The sequence below is a fragment of the Chenopodium quinoa genome, unplaced genomic scaffold (genome assembly GCF_001683475.1).
Source record: "Chenopodium quinoa cultivar QQ74 unplaced genomic scaffold, ASM168347v1, whole genome shotgun sequence".
Lineage (NCBI taxonomy): Eukaryota > Viridiplantae > Streptophyta > Magnoliopsida > Caryophyllales > Amaranthaceae > Chenopodium > Chenopodium quinoa.
The window spans coordinates 1,093,989-1,116,245 of record NW_018743136.1 but is presented as its reverse complement, the minus strand read 5'-3'; the positions used below and the strand labels follow the sequence as shown (position 1 = coordinate 1,116,245).

Here is a 22,257-nt window from a genome sequence, read left to right as displayed (position 1 = left end):
TAAAGAATATGTGGATGTGTTTGCATGGTCTTATGCTGATATGCCTGGTGTCGATCGTAGCATTGCTGAACATCGTATACCACTCTATCCCAATAGCAAGCCAAAGCAACAAAAGCTTCGTAGAATGAAACCGGAAGTTAGTCTCAAAGTTAAGGAGGAAATTCAAAAGAAGCTTGATGCCAATTTCATTAAACCAATTAAGCATCCGGAACGGGTGGCGAATGTGGTGGTAGTGCCCAAAAAAGATGGAAGGGTCAGAGTGTGCATTGATTTTAGGGATTTAAATTCAGCATCACCAAAAGACTATTTTCCTTTGCCCCACATTGATGTTCTGGTTGATAACACTGCTAGACACGCCATGTTCTCATTCATGGACGGATTCTCGGGATATAATCAGGTACTTATGTCAGAAGAAGACATGTCCAAAACTTCTTTTATTACCCCATGAGAAACCTTTTGTTATAGAGCAATGCCCCTTTGGATTAAAGAATGCTGGGGCAACCTATCAACGGGCTGCAACGACGATTTTGCATGACCTCATCCACGATATTGTGGAGGTTTATGTTGATGACATGATTGTCAAAAGTCATGATCGTGAGATGCACCTTATGCTTTAAAATCATTCTTCGATAGAATTAGGAAATACAGTCTGAGATTGAATCCTCAGAAATGTGTATTTGGAGTAACTTCGGGAAAACTTCTAGGCTTCGTCGTAAGTCAAGACGGAATTAAGGTTGATTCCGACAAGGTAAAGGCCATACAAGAGCTTCCTCCGCCAAGTAAGGAAAAGGAGATTCGGGGATTTCTTGGTAGAATTCAATATATTAGTAGGTTCATATCGCAATTGACAACCCCGTGTGAACCTATATTCAAGTTACTTAAGAAAAATTTTCCTACAAAATGGAATGACGAATGTCAAGCCTCATTTGATTCAATGAAAGAATACCTCTCCAATCCTCCGGTTTTAATGCCGCCGAAACCGGGGCAGCCCTTGATATTATATCCTACTATTACGGAAACAGCCATGGGAGCTCTTTTGGCACAATACCAAGAGGGTACAAGGAAGGATATAGCTATCTACTACCTCAATAAAAAGTTCCTTGAGTATGAAACTAGATACACTCCTTTAGAAAGAGCTTGCATTGCCCTTATTTACGCAACAAAGAAGCTTCGACATCATTTGCAAGCACATACTACTTATCTGATTTTTGAGGTTAGATCCAATTAAGTACATTTTTTAGAAGCCAATCTTGAGTGAAAGAATAGCAAGGTGGCATGCGATATTTTCAGAATTTGACATTCAATGTGTGAATCAAAAGTCTGTCAAAGGGAGGGCTATATCTGAAGCTTTGGCTGATGGACCTATATCGGGTGATGAATTTGATGATGATTTTCCAAATGAACATATTTTCTGTCTTAGTACGTCACAATGGAAGATGTATTTCGATGGAGCCTCAAATAGAAGGGGCAATGGTGCAGGAGTATTATTGATCGATCCATATGGAGTACATATTCCCTTCGCTGTGAAGCTTAGTTTCCCAACGACGAATAACACGGCTAAATATGAAGCCTGCATCTATGGAATCAAAGCGGCATTAGCAGCTGGTGCAAAAAATCTCATAGTATACGGTGATTCTTATCTCATAATTTCCCAGACTATTGGAGCTTGGAAAGTTCTGGACGAAAGGTTGCAAATGTACACGGAGTATCTTCAACAATTTATCCCATTCTTTGAAGAAATAGAGTTCAAACATCTCCCTCGCGAACAAAACAGTTTCACCGATGCTTTGGCAAATCTGGCGGTAAATTAAACTTGGGACGATGATGTGAAGGTACAGTCGGTAACAATTGTAGAAAAAGAAATTCCAGTGGTTAATTTTAAACCAACAATTGCTTTATTAACCCAAGAAGATGATGAGGATACTTGGTATACTGATGTTTAGAAGTATTTAATCGATGGAGAATATCCTGAAGGAAGTCACAAGAAGGATCAATTGGCTATTCGAAGGCTAGCTTCTCATTTCACAATATTGAAAGGTTTGTTTTATCATAAGGGTTTCGATGGAAATTTGCAATTATGCATCGATGGGGAGCAGACACAAAGGATCATGGAAGAGGTACATGGGGGAGAATATGGGCCTCACATGAATGGACGAATGCTTGCTCGGAAGATTCTACGAGCAGGGTATTATTGGACCACTTTGGAAAGTGATTGCATCCATTTCGTACGAACATGCAAAAAATGTCAGCTATTTGCAAACCTTAATCATATGCCGCCAGTTAGCTTGAATAATTTTACTTCTCCATGGCCTTTTTCCAGCTGGGGCATAGATATCATTGGGCAAATACATCCGAAAGCTTCGAACGGGCATAAATATATATTCGTTGCTGTCGATTATTTTTCGAAAAATGGGTGGAGGCATCATCATATTCGAAACTAGGGGCAAAAAAAGTTTCAAAATTTGTAATCAATAACATTATATGTTGGTATGGGGTACCTTTTGAAATTATTTCCGACAATGGTTCGCAATTTGAAGGCCATCTCAAAGAAACCCTTGAGAAGTACAAAATTAGACATCACCAATCATCACCATATCGTCCTCAAACCAATGGAGATGTTGAAGCAGCTAACAAAATCATCAAGACGATAATCGCCAAGATGACAGATAGGGCTCGAGAATGGCCCGATAAACTTCCCTACGCACTTTGGGGATACAGAATTTCCATTCGAACACCAACTGGGACTACTCCATATTCTTTGGTATATGGAATGGATCCGCTTCTTCCAATCGAAACGGAGATTCAATCGCTTCGCTTCGCATAATGAATGAAAGAGAGATATCTGAAGAACAATGGTTTAAAGAACGATATGATGAACTTTCTTTGGCAAGTGAACAAAGGTTACAAGCCCTTCACAACATTCAAATTTATCAAAGACGCATTGCTCGGGTTTTTAATAAAAAGGTCAGGGAAAGGATCCAAGAGGGAGATTTGGTACTTAAGGAAAATCGAGCACCGATTCATGATCCACGTGGAAAGTTCAAGCCCAACTGGTCTGGTCCCTTCCTGGTCAAACATCTTACACCAGCAGGAGCAGTAAAATTGATGGATCTTGATGGAAATGAATTTGTTCATTTCACCAACCTTGATCAGTTAAAAAAGTATTATGCTTGATTAGTACGGTGTTGTATTTATGGGATTCGCAAAAAAAAAAAAAAAAAAAAAACGTGAATCTCTTACTAGCTCTAGATAGTTATGTGTATCATGTTAAATTTTAGATTTCATGCATGTTTGCATTGCATGCTTAAGGGTCATGTAGAAATATTCATTATTATTAAAAGATCATGATCAAGGCAATACTTAACAAAATATGATTACAACAAACATTCATTTTTTTATTATTATTTGATCATAACACAAACTCTCTCGGTTTTTGGCGAGATTACATCCATTTTTAACCATGGAAACAACAACCACATACACCATACCCAAGAGACCAATGCCTTCGGATACGATTTCTTCTTTTGGAATTGAAAATACATAAGCAAGGGAAACACAAAATACAAATTATGAAGTACAAATAACGAAATCCCTCTAAGGATTTATTCAAGCATCACCCTCGAGGTCCTCCAACAACCATGTTGTATAGGACGCGGTTGGAACATCATCTTCGAGGACTGAAAGTGCTGGAAGCATTCGTGCAAATTTCCATACACGAGATGACGCCCTAAGAGCTTCCACACTACCAATTTCATAAGTGGTACAAGGTACCAATGGGAGCTCATGGAGCTCTAGGAGTCGTTGGAGTTGGCCCGCTTGTCTCAAGCATCTCCAAGGAAGATAGAATAAGACGCGACACAATCTTGGAAGTTGAACACCTCTGCGCCTGCTTGTGCTAATTGTTACGGAATTTATGTTGAGAAATGAAATGATCCATTCCACATCAGCTACGGCAAAGACGTCTGCCCATCCACCATGATTGCAACATTGACGAAATATAGGAAAAAAGCCTCTCTCCCGAATATGTCGGGTTTGGTAAGGAGTTCGAAAAGGTGGTCTAAACAGCTTGAATTTCTCGCATAACCAAAGTTGAAGCACAATTGGACACCCTTTAACAAAACCACCTGGATTTTGTTTCAGATGGTCAAGCCCCATCATAAGTTCCCCTAGGATAAGAGGCCCTAAACGGTTCCCTGAATCAATCCGTGACGACAAAAAAAGGCAACGAACATGACAGGAAAATAATGATTCCTTGAGTAAAACAAGGCCAAGCAATAAAAGGATGCAAGCTCTTTCTTGGCTCTTTTTGAAGTCCTCATTGTTGGCAAATTCCCAATGAGATAAAGAGAAGTTTTCAAGGAAGTTCTCTAAAATTAAAATGTCAAGCAGGCGATAATTACTTTCCATATTTAATGGTATACCTAGCAAATCCCTCATAACCGCATTAGTTGCCCTTGGGTCAGCAGGTGTAATCACACGACCTTCTTTATGAAGGCCAAGTAAACCCTCCACTTCTTCTAGAAGAGGAGTCATTTCCGTCTCTCCAAAGCGAAAAACATGGCGTTCTTTTTCTTAAAATTCAACAGCCGCATGAATCATATCATACCGAGGTTGAATAATTAGGAGAGGGGTGATGGTTCTAGTAAAGACACTTGTATAAGGGGAAAGAAGAGGTGGAGAAATGTTTTCTATCACCCCTTGTAGTTGGAGCTTTCTAGCTCCACTGATTTTATTGAATTCTTAAAACATGGCATTCATTTTTTCTTAGAAATTTGAGGAGAGAATAAATAAGACATGAGAAGCTTGAATGAAGAATAAGGGAGTTGATTTGGTGTAGAAAAGAATGAATACCACTTTTTTTTATAGGGGTGGTGGTGGTAATAGAGCCAGGGAGAAAAGGCCGAAGGAGTTTACTTTTCCGAAAACTAAGTATAACCACCTGCTGCTTTTGCATCCGAAATCCATAAACTGTGTTTTTTTTTTCAAGAATGATTGTTATTTTTCTTCAAGCTCGTGCAAATCAGAGTTTTAATCTTCTGCAAGGTTAAACCAGTTTTTCAACTACACCCAAGCCAACATTTGTGTTGCAACTGAGTGAGAATTTCACTCTTTTTTTTTCTTTCAGCCAGTTTTTCAACTGCACCTAAGCCAACATTTGTGTTGCAAATGAGTGAGAATTTCACTCTATTTTTTTTTCTTTCAGCCAGTTTTTCAACTGCACCTAAGCCAACATTTGTGTTGTAATTGAGTGAGAATTTCACTCTATTTTTCAGCCAGTTTTTCAACTGCACCCAAGCCAACATTTGTGTTGTAATTGAGTGAGAATTTCACTCTATTTTGTAGCCAGTTTTTCAACTGCACTCAGGCCAATGTTTAAATGAAGATCAATTAGGATTTCTTTCTCTCTCTTTTTTTTTAACATCAAAATTTTGTGTCTTTTCTCAAACAGTTATTATCATTTTATTTAAACTCAATCAATGTGGGGCAATCTGTAGACACCAACTTTTGATCTTACCTTTGTAATTATCATTATTAATTATCTTTTATTATTATATTTATCGTTTTCTTTGCAAATAATTATTATTATTTTGCTAATTATTTTTATAAACTTAATGACGCTCGTTTTATTATTTAAAATAAAGAAAATGAGTAATAATAATGATTTTTATTCATAATTCCCAAAATACCATGTTATAATTTGTACTTCTAAACTACTAAATTACAAAATATTGAAGTACAACTGACACTACATGCATTTCTACCCTGCTCCACCGAAGTAATTTTCGGGTTTTTACTTATGGATTAACAAGTAAATTAATATGGCCATTAGGAGGACCACTAGCCCCACAATGTACATGAAATACACCCTTATCATTCTCATGTCTTCCTCAAATGTAAAGACAGGCTGATCTTCTTGGTTTTCTTGAAACATGGTGGTTGAGTTTAATGGTGGTTTTTATTTGATTTTTTCGTGTAAGGAGGGAGATGGAAGAAGATAAGAATTAAGTGGTGAGTGGAGATTTTGGATAAGGGTAATTTCTTTTTATAGTAAAAAATAAGTATTCTAGACCGTATTTTTGTACGTATATGTATAATAATCGTATTGTATAAAATACAATATTTTTTGTCTCGCCAGGGGAATATGTCATTTTCCTTATAAGTAAGTATCGTTTAACCCTTTAGAATATAGTAAGTATATTAATATGTTCACTTAGACTGTTAGAGTACTTTTTTATTTTATCTAGTAATTTTTTGTGATTTGTGCCCTACCCTATTATATGACCAGTTTACATAAGCTATAAAGTCCACTACTTTAAAGACTCATGTCTAGCCAATATAGGGAAATGACAAACACTCCCACACCTAAATGGGTACTATATGTTGTAGTGCTAAAGGGACCTCCTTTTATGTACGTTTGTTATAATGTCCTTGTCTTTTTGTTCCGTAGTTAATACTTGATCCAATAGATTTAAGTTCAGACCAAACCCATCGATATTTATCTAAGGATAATTCAGTATTGTGTGGATAGGAGTAAAACAGGCTGATAATGACAGGGATATATAAGGAAGCACAGTATATTATTGTTACTTGTTGGGGTATAATACGAACTGTAAAGCATATGAATTCATGGAGTGGCAGAAGATAGGAATGCTTGAAGTTTGTATCAATTCGTGAAATGGGAATGAATATGGAGCAAAAGTAGTGGTTTTTAACAATCAGTTACACTCCACTATTGTGAAGCTAGTTTTTAGGATCTTGCTCCCCTAATTTCATTCGTTACTGTAGACACCCATTTGTGTCTCCCCAAAACCAAACCCAGTGATGAGTACCTTTCACGTCGAATCATAATCGAATGAAACGAAAGTGTGGAAAGGTCTAGTGTTGCGGAAAGTTTTATTTCTTTTCTTTTCTTTTCTCTTCTCTCTGTTTTTGAAAACTTTATTTTAAGAAAACAGCCAATCCAGTTTGGTTGGTCCATGACATGGGTCTAATAGTGGTGTAGTTGGATGGGGCTTGCAAAGACCTTTCCAACGATATATTATAAGCCCAATTCCGATGAATATTGAGGAAGTTATGGCCAATTTACTAAACTGGGCCCGGTTTGAGTTTTAAGTACGGCCCAATGATCTAGGGGAGGGCCTAATATGATTTATCATTACTAATGTAATTAGGAATGGTTTTGGTCTTCTAGAACATTCTAGAAGGACTTATCATTCTTAATTCAATTAGGATTCTTCAGAGTTTTAATTAAGATCAAATAGCATTTTCGATTGAAATTATATTATTTTATCTTCCAATACGGGAAATTTATCAGATTTTCGAAAACACGTTGAAATCCAAATTGGCGTCCAACCCCAGGCCTTGGCGCCTGGAATCAGGATTGGCGCCATACGCCAGCCATTGGCGCCTGGACCTAGCCACTGGTCCTGGCGCCAATGAGCCAGGGCTGGCGCCAAGTTAGTTTTGTGGTCTTCAGACTCTGTTTTTATAAATTATCTTTTTTGGATGATTTTCTCTATAAATATCGTATAAAAAAACTCCGTTTCATTCATCATCTACAATCATCAATCATCAACAATCACTTCATTAATTATTCTTCAACTCTCTTCATTCATCTTCATCATTCATTCATCAATTTTCAATAACATTAATCCTTTAGCATTCTTTTCTAAACTTTACTTTTTCATACAAAATTCCGCATTCACAAGATCTAGAAACACCTAGCCATATTCGAAGTTGCCTTCGCCCTAGACGTGAAAGGTTTTAATTTCTGAGGGTTTGGTCCCAAATCTCTCTTTCAATTATTTAATTTAATTGCTCTGATTTATTATTATCCTTGAAGTTACTAATGTATGTATTTTGTTATTAGAAAGAGGTACGAGGCATCCAAGTAAGTACTTTGATGGTTTAATTGATTTATGATGTAGCTATCATGCTTAGATTGTTATTTTGATTCCTAGTATCATGTCTAGGGTATCTTTAATATTAAGTATGCTTAAAAGTACGATGCTTCCTATGTTCTTCCTAATATTTATATTTATTATGATCAATTATTATTTATTTTTGATTATGTTGCTTGATATGCATATTATTTTATATTGTTATTGCTTGATCACCTTTTATTGCATGTTAAAGGGAATTGGTATTTGCAACCACGATTAATAAGATATTTAATAATCTTGTTAGGGTTATTGTGATTATAAATTCAAGTGATCGCCAATAATAGTTTATTTGTGCATTAAATTCAACCAACATAGATTAAACAGGTTTAGGGTTAATCCTATTGATTGTATGTTAGTCAGAAAGCGCACATGAATACGAGCAGAATAAAGTAGAGGCCTATTATTAGGGAAGGTCCAATCTCTTTTAGGTTGGATTTGTACCATCATCCCCGAACCCTTATTTGGTTCATGACCTTATGGAGTTGACGATCTCTTGGATCGTTAAGGGGTGTAACCTTCACCTCGTGAATGGTTTACAAGTTCCTTAAAAACTTGTTGGCGACTCTTTTGCTTTATCTTCTTCACTTTTGGACGTCACCGTACTTTAGTGTATGATCACAGTGGGGTTCAAGTTAGTGGGATTTTTAAAGGCTTGAAACTATTCCCTACAGTTACATTCTTTTTTTTTCTTTTTTTGTGTTGTTGTTGTTGGAAGTTCATGCATGATTTCATGGAAGGTACTGACATCTTTTTATTTTATTTTATTTATTTTTCTTATTATTATTATTTATGTTGTATATTTCAGTCTAGTTTGTGTATTCCTTCTTCAATTTTGATAAGCAATTGTCTATAGTGAATTAACGTTACCTTTTTTTTATTCCCCGTGGTTAATATTGTATCCAATAAATTTCAATTTGGACCAATTGTATCAATATTTATCCGACGCTAATTGGGACAGCTGGATTTCATACGCGTCATATATTGCATTTTACTATTCAAAACACTATGCAAACACTATTTGGCACTATTCCAAATAGTAATTTATGTTATGATAATTCACTTTGCCGACGTGAATTTAGCTTCCGTTTTATTTGTTTTTCTGTTGTTTTGATCTAGTTTTGTATCTTTTGTCTTTGTTTTTCACGACTATTATAAATATAAATTTGTGTTTTAGTAGAGTAAAGTAGGAAAAGAGTTCACCTTTTTTTTAAGGTCATTCGGTCAAGGGAATATATTTTACTCTTGACCACCTTAAATTTATGTTGTATGACTTAATATTGTATGATATATTTTCACGTTGACCATGTCAATCTTATGACTTTAAATGATCTACTTTTTTTAGTAAAGGTTATTATTTGAAATGCTCGTATGTATAAGGTTTTGTCGTATGTTCTGATATTCTTAGGTAAATTTATATGTACTATCTAATGTGGGCAGGGGTTATTTATTTATTTATTTATTTTTACTTACTCTGAAATTATTTTTGTCCAACCCTATTAGTATTGTAACCTAATTTCTTTGTGTATCTTTTAGAGTTGACATCTCAGAGCTGACTTTTTTTTTTTTTTATTGTATAAGTGTTGTTTTAACACCTTGATGAGTATAATAGTCACTAATTAAGTATAGGTACTCTTTTATTGTATACCATGCGAGTAATATTTTTTTGAGTTATGACACGACTTGGTCATATATTTTTTTTACATACCAAGGCATTTTAGAACCTTTTTATTATGTGAATATTAGAGTTGATTTTATTACGGTTTTCTTTATTTTATCAGTTTAAGCGTTGCAAAACAGATTAGCAAGTTTGTTACATGTAAAACAATAAAATTTAATATCAAGATTCTCATTGTTACCAAAATCTTGATATTTACCAAAATAACCCTTGAATTTTAATTTATTTACTTTCTTTTATTTACAAATTAACCCCTTTATTTTCCTATAAATACCCCCCTAATTCTCAAGTTTTAAACACACCAAAATTCTTACAATTTCTCTCTCTAAAAATTCACTCTAAAATTCTCCTCTAATCTTTGTTTTAGTTAAAATCTCTCTAATTTAGCTTTATTATTAAGTTATTAGCTTATTAAAAAGCATCTTATAATTAAGTTGCTATTTTTATTTAAGTATTTTTATTATCTTTAATTCCTATAAAAAAACAAAAATATTTCAAGTTCAAGTATTGTTATTATTATTATATTTGTTAAAAATATTAGTTTAATTGCTTAAGTATTCCTATTCTATCTTAAAACCAAAAAAAAAAAAGTTTATTTCTTAAGATTTAGTTTTATTTTTCAAGATTATTTTCTATAATAAAAAAAAATAAAAAAAAGTTCTTTAGCTTTATTTTTGCATCAATTTCTTTTAATATCTCAAAATTCCAAAAAAAATTACTTAGACTCTTTAATTTCATTTTAACTAAGGAGTGATCATATTTTCATCCTTGATAAACCAAAGAGGTTATCCAAAAAATTGCTACATGTAGCTCAAGGTATTATCTTCAATCTTTTCTTAATTTCCTTAATTATTATTATTATGCTAACTGTAGACACCTAAAAATGTCTCCCAAAACCAAACCCGATGATGAACAACCTTTCACCGCCACTATTGGTCGGGTTCGGTATTTAATCCCGAGAGTACTTAAAAAAAATCGTATTTGATTAAATTCGTATTTTTGAACGGTCCATGGATTAGTCTTGATGTTTGGTAAAAGCATAGTTTTAATTTCTGCCCAAATTTATTATTTAATTTTAGCCCAAACTTTTTTTTTTTTTATTTATTTATTTTCTTATTTTAGCCCAAATAATAATAAGTCAGAAAAGGCCCGAAATTATCAATCGGCACTTAAAATGCCGAATGAAATTAAGGTTAAAAATGTATTTAGACGGAAAAGTGGGCTGAAAATTCCCGCGCCACGGCAGGTATCCACCGTGTCACCGGAATCAGTCCTGTCTGACGGTGGGATTTCCCGTGACACGGGAAATTCCGTGTCTTTTTCGCGTAAACCCTTAACGCGTTTTCTTCCCCGTTTTCTGAAAATTTCCCGCGTCCGGGGACAAGCGGACCATCTACAGCCCACGTCCGGGGACAAGCGGACCATCTACAGCCCACGTCCGGGGACAAGCGGACCACCATCATTTCATGACGCAAGGTTCTCAATACACAGAGACTTGCAATCTCATCATCTTTCGACTTTCCTCAAGCATGGAAAGTATTATCCGGTGGATTTTTCTTCAAGTATAGAAAAGCGCCAAATCGGCTTTCCTCAAGCATGGAAGGCATTATCGGTGGAATTCTTCAAGCATAGAATGACACCATATTCATCAGTCGGCTTTCCTCAGGCTTGGAAAGCGTTATCGGTGGATTCTTCTTCAAGTATAGAAAACCGCCAAGTCGGCTTTCCTCAAGCTTGGAAAGCGTTATCGGTGGATTTTTCTACAAGTATAGAAAACCGCCAAGTCGGCTTTCCTCAAGCATGGAAAGCATCATCGGTGGATTTCTTCAAGCATAGAATGACACCGAATTCATACGTCAACTTTCCTCAAGCATGGAAAGTATTATCCGGTAGGTTTCTTCAGGCTTAGAAAACTACCAAACTCCTCAGTCCGCTTTCCTCAGGCATGGAAAGTGTTTCAACAGACGTCATCCGGTGGATTCCTTCAAGCATATGAAGCTACCAAGCTCATTTGCCACCAATACACTAGCGTTAGATAAGCATTCTATCCCTTTACTCTTTTATCTGTAGAACTAACATTTTTCTGCAGCTATCGGCGTATACAGAATGATTTAGGATCGCAGAACGTCTTAAATCATTCTCCGTCCCTATCGGCTACTTTGACTCTCGTTTTCGAAACTGACGTTTCTACAAACTCAGTCAAAAGTGGGGGCTTCTGTAAACACCTAAAAATATCTCCCCAAAACCAAACCAGATGATGAACAACCTTTCACCGCCACTATTGGTTGGGTTCGGTATTTAATCCCGAGAGTACTTAAAAAAATCGTATTTGATTAAATTCGTATTTTTGAACAGTCTATAGATTAGTCTTGATGTTTGGTAAAAGCATAGTTTTAATTTCAGCCAAAATTTATTATTTAATTTTAGCCCAAACCTTTTTTTTTATTTTATTCAATTATTTTCTTATTTTATCCCAAATAATAATAAGTTAGAAAAGGCCCGAAATTATCAATCGGCACTTAAAATGCCGAATGAAATTAGGGTTAAAAATGTATTTAGACGGAAAAGTGGGCTGGAAATTCCCGCGCCACGGCAGGTATCCACCGTATCATGGGAATCAGTCCCGTTTGACGGTGGGATTTCCCGTGACACGGGAAATCTGCCGTGACACGGGAAATTTCGTGTCTTTTCCGCGTAAACCCTTATCGCGTTTTCTTCCCCGTTTTCTGAAAATTTCTCGCGTCACACCAAAAATGTACCGTGTCACGGGAATGTTTCCCGTCTGACGGTGGGGATTCCCGTGTCACGGTACAGTTTGCCGTGACGCGGAATACTTTTTAGGGTTTTTATCATTTTAGGGTTCCGTGTGCTCCCTCGGCACATTTTCTCTATAAATACCCCCTCATTTCTGATGTACGGGGCAGCAATTAATTCTCTAGTTTTATTTTTCTCTCTTCTATGCTTTAGCCTAAACACTAGCCTACCCTTTTCATTTCAAAATTCTTTCTTCAAGTACTCAAAGGAGTCCATACTTTACTCGTGGTTCTGTCCTTAAGCCAAGGCGTGAAAGGTAGAACTGTTTGAGGGTTTGGCCCCAAATCAACTCTACTTTATTTAATTTAATTTAATTGTTGTTTTATTATTATTTCCTTGAAGTTACTAATTCGTTTATTATTTTGTAGTTGCAAACAAACAGAATCAAAGTGAGAATTATGTTCCTTTTATTTCTATTATTTTTCTAACGATTTAATATTGTTGGAATTATGGTTAAATTGCTTTAATATTAATGTTTGTTCTATTATTATTTTGATCACCATATTGCATGTTTAAAGGGAATATGTAATTGAAAATCACGCCTAATAAGATAATTTGGACAACCGGTTTAGGTTCCTTTTTAATCTTGTTATTAAATCAAGTGATCACGATATTTTAGAATTATATGTTGCATTAATATTCAACCAATTTAGCTTAATAATAGTTTGGAGCAAATAGAATATTTTGTTTGTATGCCTTTGAGATCGCAACAATCACTTTTTAATATAAGAATCGAGTAGAGGCTAATACGGGCGAATGTGACTCCATGACTCACCTCGTACCATCATCCCCGATCCTCCTTTCGTGGTTCCGAACCATATGGAGTTAGTAATCTCATGGACTATGAATGGGGTGTAACCTTCACGGGTCAATCGTTGTTGCCTTCGTTGTCCCTTTATCGTGGTTGCCTTTTATGATCCGTGAACGGTTTACAAGTTCCTTAAAAACTTGTTGGCGTCTCCCTACTTTCCTTGTCCCTAATCGTATATGTCAATTCCCACTTCCTAAGAGTGCCAAGCATATTCACACATGCTTTTAACGTAGGCGCACTTCGAGCAACGCCTACAATTTGACGACTCCACTGGGGAGGATTCTTGGTTATTTATCGATTTGAGTGATCGATATTTAATTAAGATGAGTGGATGAGACTTGAAAGATTCTTGAAAAATATTCCTGTGATTAATTTGGCATTTTTTCATATGCATAGACGTTTTAACGTCGCATTTAGGTCTGTCCCGTTGGAAAAATTGAATAACTTGATTGCGTACGAAGGAAAACAGGGCACCAGTCAGATTTTCAGACTGTCGTGCCACGGCAAAATCTGTCGTGTCACGGTACAGTGCACCTTCTGACGGTGTGCCGTACCGTGGCACAGGAATCTTTGTCGTGTCACGGCAGTCCTAAAATAAGTCTGGTGGCTTATTTTCTCTTCTCACAGTTAACTTCCATTGATTTTTCTGAAAAAACGTATGTGTTCTACATACGTCTTAGCCCCGGGGGATTTAAGCTCTATCAACCCAAAAACGCTCATGGCAATAAGGGTTCATCCGAGTTATTAAATCCACCCAAATCATGGAGTCGAGTTTGATTTCATCACGAACTCACGGAGCCGCTTGTTGGCATACACCCTCAAGGGAGGCTGCCTTGATAACGCGTCCAAACTCTTGACCATGGTACCCTATTGACACCAAATAAACTTGACCATAGTCGAACATAGAACTTGACCGTAGGTTGCGAACTATTCTTTGCATCATTGTGCCTGCATGTTTTATGTTTGGTCGTTTTGATCCTAACCTTAACGATCTTTCTTTGTCTATGGTGGATTATTTTATGAATAACGATTGCCAACGGACCGTACTCACTTAGTAACTAGCAAAAAAAAAAAAAAAAAAAAAAAAAGAGTCTGCCGCGCCACGGGAAACTCTACAGTGTCACGGCAAATTTCCACCGTGACATGGTGGATTTCAAAAAAAAAAAAAAAAAAAAAAAATCTCGTGCCACGTCAGCATCCACCGTGGCACGGGAATGTTTACCGTTCCACGGAAACTCTACCGTGTCACGGCAAATTTCCACCGTGACACGGTGGATTTTCCAAAAAAAAAAAAAAAAAAGGCGTCAGTCAAGTCTTCCGTGTTAATTCGGTCCTCGCGTCAGTCATTTTGGTTATTGTTCACATGTCTAGCCATACGATCATACCACGAGTCTTATAACATCACTTAGTCACTCATGAGTCAAGTATAGTCCACACACTTTCTTTATGTTCCGACTCGAGTCGTGCACCAGGTCGTTTATGATCGTATATTAGGTTCTTGCACCCTTTTTTCGTCATAATAAAAAAAAAAGGTGAGTGGAGTTTTCTCACCTGTTTTCAAATGTCTATTTTTTTTCCTTCCTTTCCTATCTTGAGCAATGAGTCAAACAATTAAGTGAATTATTTTATTTCACAGTACTTGGTCAAGGAACAGGGATAGATTGATACGGTTCGAGTCATTACCGCTACAATCTCTCAGATCTAATAGGCGTTCAAAGGGAACTTTTCCATCTGCATTACTCATCACCTTACAATGGCCACTAAAGAAGATATTGAGAACATCAACAAATCCATCGAGGCACTGTCTTCCATGATGAAAACCCTTACCACTAGGGTCACTACCATGGAACAAAACAAGGTCACTGTTTCCACCCTTGACAAACTGAAGGAACAAATGAGTAAGATTTATGAGGATTTCACTTATGTGGAACGACCTCCCACTCCTTTGGATCTGAAGGACAGACTCCCTGAAAAGTTCTCCACTGCTGATATTCCAAAGTTCAAGTCTACTGACAATCCAATATTCCATTTGAAGGCGTTCTCTGCAACCATCGCTCTTAAGGGATTGGACGTAACACTCTTCCCTACGGTGTTCCCTCTCTCCTTAGAACATGCTTGCCAACAATGGTTTTATTCCTTAGACACGAAGCATACTGCGACTTGGCAAGATGTCACCGACAGTTTCATGAATCGTTACAAGTGTAACATTCAAACTAAAACTTCTGAACGTGAACTCTCCATTCTCAAACAGAAAGAGAATGAAGGCTTCACTGCTTACCTGGACAGGTGGAGGGAAACAACTTCACTCTTGGTAGATCCTCCCAAAGAAAGAGAGATGGTTCGCCTCTTTATTCAAAATCTGACTCATAAATATAGGGAACATCTCAAATTTCTTCCACTGAACACTTTCAAAGCTGTATACGACATCGACATCAATATCGAGGATGAGCTAATAAAGACTGCTGGTAGTAACAATAATAACACTTGGAAAAACAAGAAGAACGACCATCCTTCTTCTTCTTCTTCTTCTAAGCACGAAAATACTACCAACAATATAAGCCAAGTTGATATCAATGAAGTGTTAGCTCTTGATGCTCCATTGCCCAAGAAGAAAAGAACTTACACTCATTTAGGAATGACTTATGATGCGACCTTTGATCGCCTTTACGGTCAAGGCTTGATCACACCTATTGGACCATTTCCAGAGCCAAAACCTGAAGAAAGGAGCGTCAAATGGAATCCCAATTCCTATTGCAAGTACCATCAAGGAAGGGGCCACACTACGTAGCAATGTTGGAATTTGAAGGACGTCATTCAAGACTTGATGGATGCAAACAAACTTACTATCCCTCCAGGCGGCAAGAAGTAATGAATACAAGGCACACATATCCTTCGTGCAAGATTTCATGATTTCTTTCTTTATCATTCTTCTCCATTCCCCCATTCATGTCTAGCATAGGTTTTCCACTTTGATTTTTTTTCATGTGTTTCGTTCACCTTTTCCATTAATAAAATGAGCAATTTTCCTTTACATCTCGATCATAGAATTTTTCATTCATTCATTCATTCTCAATAAAAAAAAAAATCAATTACCGAACTAAACCCAAGGTACACCAATGACTTGAGGCACCTTTGCAACCATGTCATTCCCTGTTAACCGTTCAATCACATTCCATTTCTTCATCAACCATTTTGAGCCTCGTCTAACGTTTGGCCTTCATTTCTTCAACCCACATTCACTTAACCCTGGGATTGGAAGATGTGTAATTGTATAACATTCAAAAAGCAAGTAAAAAAAAAAAAGAAAGCAGCAAAGCAACAATAAAATAATGTCTAAAGGCAAGTGTTCCAATGTCTTTGATATGAGCACGTCTCAAATTGCGTCTCTCATCAAGTGCTTGGTACCATGCCTGAGAAACATGAATTCCAAGTAAGTGATAGACCGCATGATCTGAGATTGTCTACATTGATTCAAAAGAATAAAAAAAAAGAAAAAAGAAAAAAAGAAATTCAAAACAAAAAAAAAGTTGAAAATAAACTTGCAAAATTCAAAATTTTCAAATTCACAATTACATATCTTGGGGGCTTCTCTCGGGTCTTGAGCCTTTTACCCCTTTCTTCATTAAACCATCAACTTAACCACATTACAACCCTCGAAAGACCTCTTTGAGGTGTACATACACTTGTGCAAAGTTCGATTAGAGCTACGTTTGGCCTGATTCCTATCGGATACGTAGGCAACCTCACATTGAGGTGCGGCCACATTCATATTCATATATATACATGATCGAGTCAAAGAATATCCAATGCTTATCTCTATATCCCTACCCATTTAGAGCTAGACTTGTGCGCTTGAACTCACATCACATTAGCTTACCCAGCCTAAAGAGTCACCATTTTGACTCTTCTCACATAAATTTCCATCACCATAACCTTTGCAGCCAGCCTTAGTATCACTTTCACACACTTCTTTCACACATACATATCCATATCATCTTTCCCTTAGGAACCCTTTATCATGAAATCTTGTTTCCTTACCGCGCATGCTTCATCATCTTTCAAGACAACATTCATTAAAAGAAATATTGTATACTTGCTTAGCTTCTTGACCTGAGCAATGTTCATTATTTCATGCATCGCATAATATGCTGAGAAATATTTATATATCAATGATTTTTAATCATACAAAGCATATCGTGCTTAGCTCCTTGACCTAAGAAACGGTCATTATGCAATAATCACTTCATCTATATACATGCTTAGCTTCCAGACCTAAGTGACGTTTAAGATCGTTTCTTGATAATTAGCTCCAAGACCTAAGTTAATTCATCTATCGTGTCACGTGATGTAATTTTCCTTAGCCGCCTGGCCTAAGGGCATGCATCATGCATACATTACTTTCAAGAAAAGCAATTCAATCCACACGATTCATTTTGTCTTGCTCAACGAGGAAGCTCAAAACTTCTTTCCTTTTTTCGCGTCTTTTCTTTTGGAAGGAAGTTCAAAAATAAAAGTTCAGTTTTCACATTTTTCTTTTTCGGGAGAAAGTCGGTACCCTCCACTCATGACAAAAATTGACGGAAAATTTTTGCTTTTGCATCTTCGTTTGCTTGTGTCTGCACACACACATATACATATACACACACACTCACAAGTCATACACATGTCATGTCACATCAAGTCAAACTTAGTCAAGTTAGTGGTCAAATCAATCATAGTATATACGAGTCCATTGGCAAATTTATTTTTGTAGGTCTTATCTACAGCCCACGTCCGGGGACAAACGGACCATTTACAGCCCACGTCCGGGGACAAGCGGACCATCTACAGCCCACGTCCGGGGACAAGCGGACCATCTACAGCCCACGTCCGGGGACAAGCGGACCACCATCATTTCATGACGCAAGGTTCTCGATACACAGAGACTTGCAATCTCATCATCTTTCGACTTTCCTCAAGCATGGAAAGTATTATCCGGTGGATTTTTCTTCAAGTATAGAAAAGCGCCAAATCGGCTTTCCTTAAGCATGGAAGGCATTATCGGTGGAATTCTTCAAGCATAGAATGACACCATATTCATCAGTCGGCTTTCCTCAGGCTTGGAAAGCGTTATCGGTGGATTCTTCTTCAAGTATAGAAAACCGCCAAGTCGGCTTTCCTCAAGCTTGGAAAGCGTTATCGGTGGATTTTTCTTAAAGTATAGAAAACCGCCAATTCGGCTTTCCTCAAGCATGGAAAGCATCATCGGTGGATTTCTTCAAGCATAGAATGACACCGAATTCATACGTCAACTTTCCTCAAGCATGGAAAGTATTATCCGGTAGGTTTCTTCAGGCTTAGAAAACTACCAAACTCCTCAGTCCGCTTTCCTCAGGCATGGAAAGTGTTTCAACAGACGTCATCCGGTGGATTCCTTCAAGCATATGAAGCTACCAAGCTCATTTGCCACCAATACACTAGCGTTAGATAAGCATTCTATCCCTTTACTCTTTTATCTGTAGAACTAACATTTTTCTGCAGCTATCGGCGTATACAGAATGATTTAGGATCGCAGAACGTCTTAAATCATTCTCCGTCCCTATCGGCTACTTTGACTCTCGTTTTCGAAACTGATGTTTCTACAAACTCAGTCAAAAGTGGGGGCTTCTGTAAACACCTAAAAATATCTCCCCAAAACCAAACCAGATGATGAACAACCTTTCACCGCCACTATTGGTTGGGTTCGGTATTTAATCCCGAGAGTACTTAAAAAAAATCGTATTTGATTAAATTCGTATTTTTGAACAGTCTATAGATTAGTCTTGATGTTTGGTAAAAGCATAGTTTTAATTTCAGCCAAAATTTATTATTTAATTTTAGCCCAAACCTTTTTTTTTATTTTATTCAATTATTTTCTTATTTTATCCCAAATAATAATAAGTTAGAAAAGGCCCGAAATTATCAATCGGCACTTAAAATGCCGAATGAAATTAGGGTTAAAAATGTATTTAGACGGAAAAGTGGGCTGGAAATTCCCGCGCCACGGCAGGTATCCACCGTATCATGGGAATCAGTCCCGTCTGACGGTGGGATTTCCCGTGACACGGGAAATCTGCCGTGACACGGGAAATTTCGTGTCTTTTCCGCGTAAACCCTTAACGCGTTTTCTTCCCCGTTTTCTGAAAATTTCTCGCGTCACACCAAAAATGTACCGTCACGGGAATGTTTCCCGTCTGACGGTGGGGTTTCCCGTGTCACGGTACAGTTTTCCGTGTCGCGGAATACTTTTTAGGGTTTTTATCATTTTAGGGTTCCGTGTGCTCCCTCGGCACATTTTCTCTATAAATACCCCCTCATTTCTGATGTACGGGGCAGCAATTAATTCTCTAGTTTTATTTTTCTCTCTTCTATGCTTTAGCCTAAACACTAGCCTACCCTTTTCATTTCAAAATTCCTTCTTCAAGTACTCAAAGGAGTCCATACTTTACTCGTGGTTCTGTCCTTAAGCCAAGACGTGAAAGGTAGAACTGTTTGAGGGTTTGGCCCCAAATCAACTCTACTTTATTTAATTTAATTTAATTGTTGTTTTATTATTATTTCCTTGAAGTTACTAATTCGTTTATTATTTTGTAGTTGCAAACAAACAGAATCAAAGTAAGAATTATGTTCCTTTTATTTCTATTATTTTTCTAACGATTTTATATTGTTGGAATTATGGTTAAATTGCTTTAATATTAATGTTTGTTCTATAATTATTTTGATCACCATATTGCATGTTTAAAGGGAATATGTAATTGAAAATCACGCCTAATAAGATAATTTGGACAGCCGGTTTAGGTTCCTTTTTAATCTTGTTATTAAATCAAGTGATCACGATATTTTAGAATTATATGTTGCATTAATATTCAACCAATTTAGCTTAATAATAGTTTGGAGCAAATAGAATATTTTGTTTGTATGCCTTTGAGATCGCAGGAATCACTTTTCACTATAAGAATCGAATAGAGGCCAATACGGGCGAATGTGACTCCATGACTCACTTCGTACCATCATCCCCGATTCTCCTTTCGTGGTTTCGAACCATATGGAGTTAGTAATCTCATGGATTATGAATGGGATGTAACCTTCACGGGTCAATCGTTGTTGCCTTCGTTGTCCCTTTATCGTGGTTGCCTTTTATGATCCGTGAACGGTTTACAAGTTCCTTAAAAACTTGTTGGCGGCTCCCTACTTTCCTTGTCCCTAATCGTATATGTCAATTCCCACTTCCTAAGAGTGCCAAGCATATTCACACATGCTTTTAACGTAGGCGCACTTCGAGCGACGCCTACACTAACTAATATGTTTGTTTCCATGTGATGTTACCAATAGGGGTAATGATGATATTAGGTGCTAAATTAGCCCTAAATCTTTCATTACTCCACATTAGAAAGCCAAGCCTATTGGCAAGGTGATAGGTTATAAAAAGGGGGGTAATTGCATCTTGCATTGCATCTCTTTCTAATGCATTTTTAAATATAGAAGGTTAATACATTCATGTGTCTGCCTAAAGCATTTTTTTTAAGAATGATTTATTTCTTAAAGTGAGCTTAAAGACCTAATGAAATAAGAGTTTATGTAAAGGTTGTTCAAGAGTAAGGAATTACTTACCACATCCCAAAGATGGCCTATGAAAGAACCTTTACGACCAGAATTAGTTCCAGTTATTTAGCTCAAGTGATATAACCTTTCAAGAGCTTTCCAACCATATCTCACAATAATTTGTTCGATTTTTCTATGATTTTTAATGATTTGTTTAGTTCAAGCTATCAAAAAGATGAAATATGCACGTTTTTCTCTTAATTGCTTTTTAAAATTTTTATTAATTTCTTTTTAAGAACCTAATGGTGGTATGAAACCTATATTACACTATATTATATATATATACTTCCTAACTTATGAAGTTTTAATGAAAATATCTTTAATCTTATTTTAAAAATGATTTTAGAAGTAAGAGTTTTAACAAGCCTTAATTCTAAGTGTTATTTTAAGAAACTTTAATCTTATTTTAAAGATGACTTCAGAAATAAGAGTATTTAATTCTAAATGTTATTGTTTTAAAATCTTTAATCTTATTTTTTTAAGATGACTTTTGAAATAAATGATGTCTTAAAGACTTTAATTTTCTTTTAAGATGACTTCAGAAATAAAAATTTTAACAAGCATTATTTTCTTTTATAATTTTGTGAACCTTCTTATTTCAAACCCTTTTGTGAACAAGAACGAATCTTAACTTTGATTGTTTGTTTTTAGGTAATGATAGTTAATATGAGGTTATGGCCTCATTTCTAAACATGAGGTTAAGATTAATTATTTAGTTGTATAAGGTTGTAACAATTATCCATCTCCACAAATAGAAATAAACTTATATCCCATTATAATTACCCGATGGATTAATTGACAATCGGATATGATTAAATAGTTTATTATTCCCTTTTATTTGGAAGTAAGGCCTTGACAGGTGTCGTGCTTTATTTGGCCAATTCCATTAAGCCTAACACATAACCCTTAAAACCTTACAAAATTACCCTTGAGTGAATTTAAACCCAAAGTGAGATTATATAGTGAACCCTTACAGTTTCACTCCAAAAAATACCTTGACCCACTTAAAAGTCATCAATCGGGACGCATTTGTTGAATTGTCTTGTTCAAAAGACATTTTTGGTGATCATTAATCGGGGTGATTTTCCTCAACCAAGGTGGTTCATTTTACTTTTATGAGTGAATCCGTAAAAGATCACTAAAATCCCACTTACAAAATGACGTTTATGTCAACAACCCAAATTAAAAACCCAATGGAATTGGTTATTTAAAACATGACATTTGTCCGAACTACGAAGGTTTTGATCCGTGAGTGAATTCAAAATCTCACTATGATCGGTACGTAGTGCAACTTTGGTGCTCAAACCTACCTTGTATTAATTATTTTTTTATGTGCTTAATATGTCTTAAAAATTGATTTTTGACAACGCAATAGTAAGAGCTCGTTCCTTAGA

At 36.3% G+C, this 22,257-nt stretch overlaps 1 protein-coding gene across 1 annotated transcript; it reads left to right on the top strand.

Moving 5' to 3' along the window:
• Window positions 1-1,024: 1,024 nt before the first annotated feature.
• On the top strand, window positions 1,025-2,824 carry LOC110732084. The gene is made up of 4 exons (XM_021911997.1): window positions 1,025-1,213; window positions 1,320-1,802; window positions 1,944-2,037; window positions 2,538-2,824. Exons 1-4 carry the CDS (start codon window positions 1,025-1,027, stop codon window positions 2,822-2,824), a joined length of 1,053 nt encoding a protein of 350 aa, XP_021767689.1.
• The last annotated feature ends 19,433 nt before the right edge of the window (window positions 2,825-22,257 follow it).

Bases quoted from the DNA above. Each gene is read 5' to 3' on its own strand.
- LOC110732084 (XM_021911997.1), top strand. From the start codon at position 1,025: ATGGGAGCTCTTTTGGCACAATACCAAGAGGGTACAAGGAAGGATATA. The intron at 1,803-1,943 runs GTAAATTAAACT...ACTGATGTTTAG, and splicing joins ATGCTTTGGCAAATCTGGCG to AAGTATTTAATCGATGGAGA. The intron at 2,038-2,537 runs GTTTGTTTTATC...CGCAATTTGAAG, and splicing joins TCATTTCACAATATTGAAAG to GCCATCTCAAAGAAACCCTT.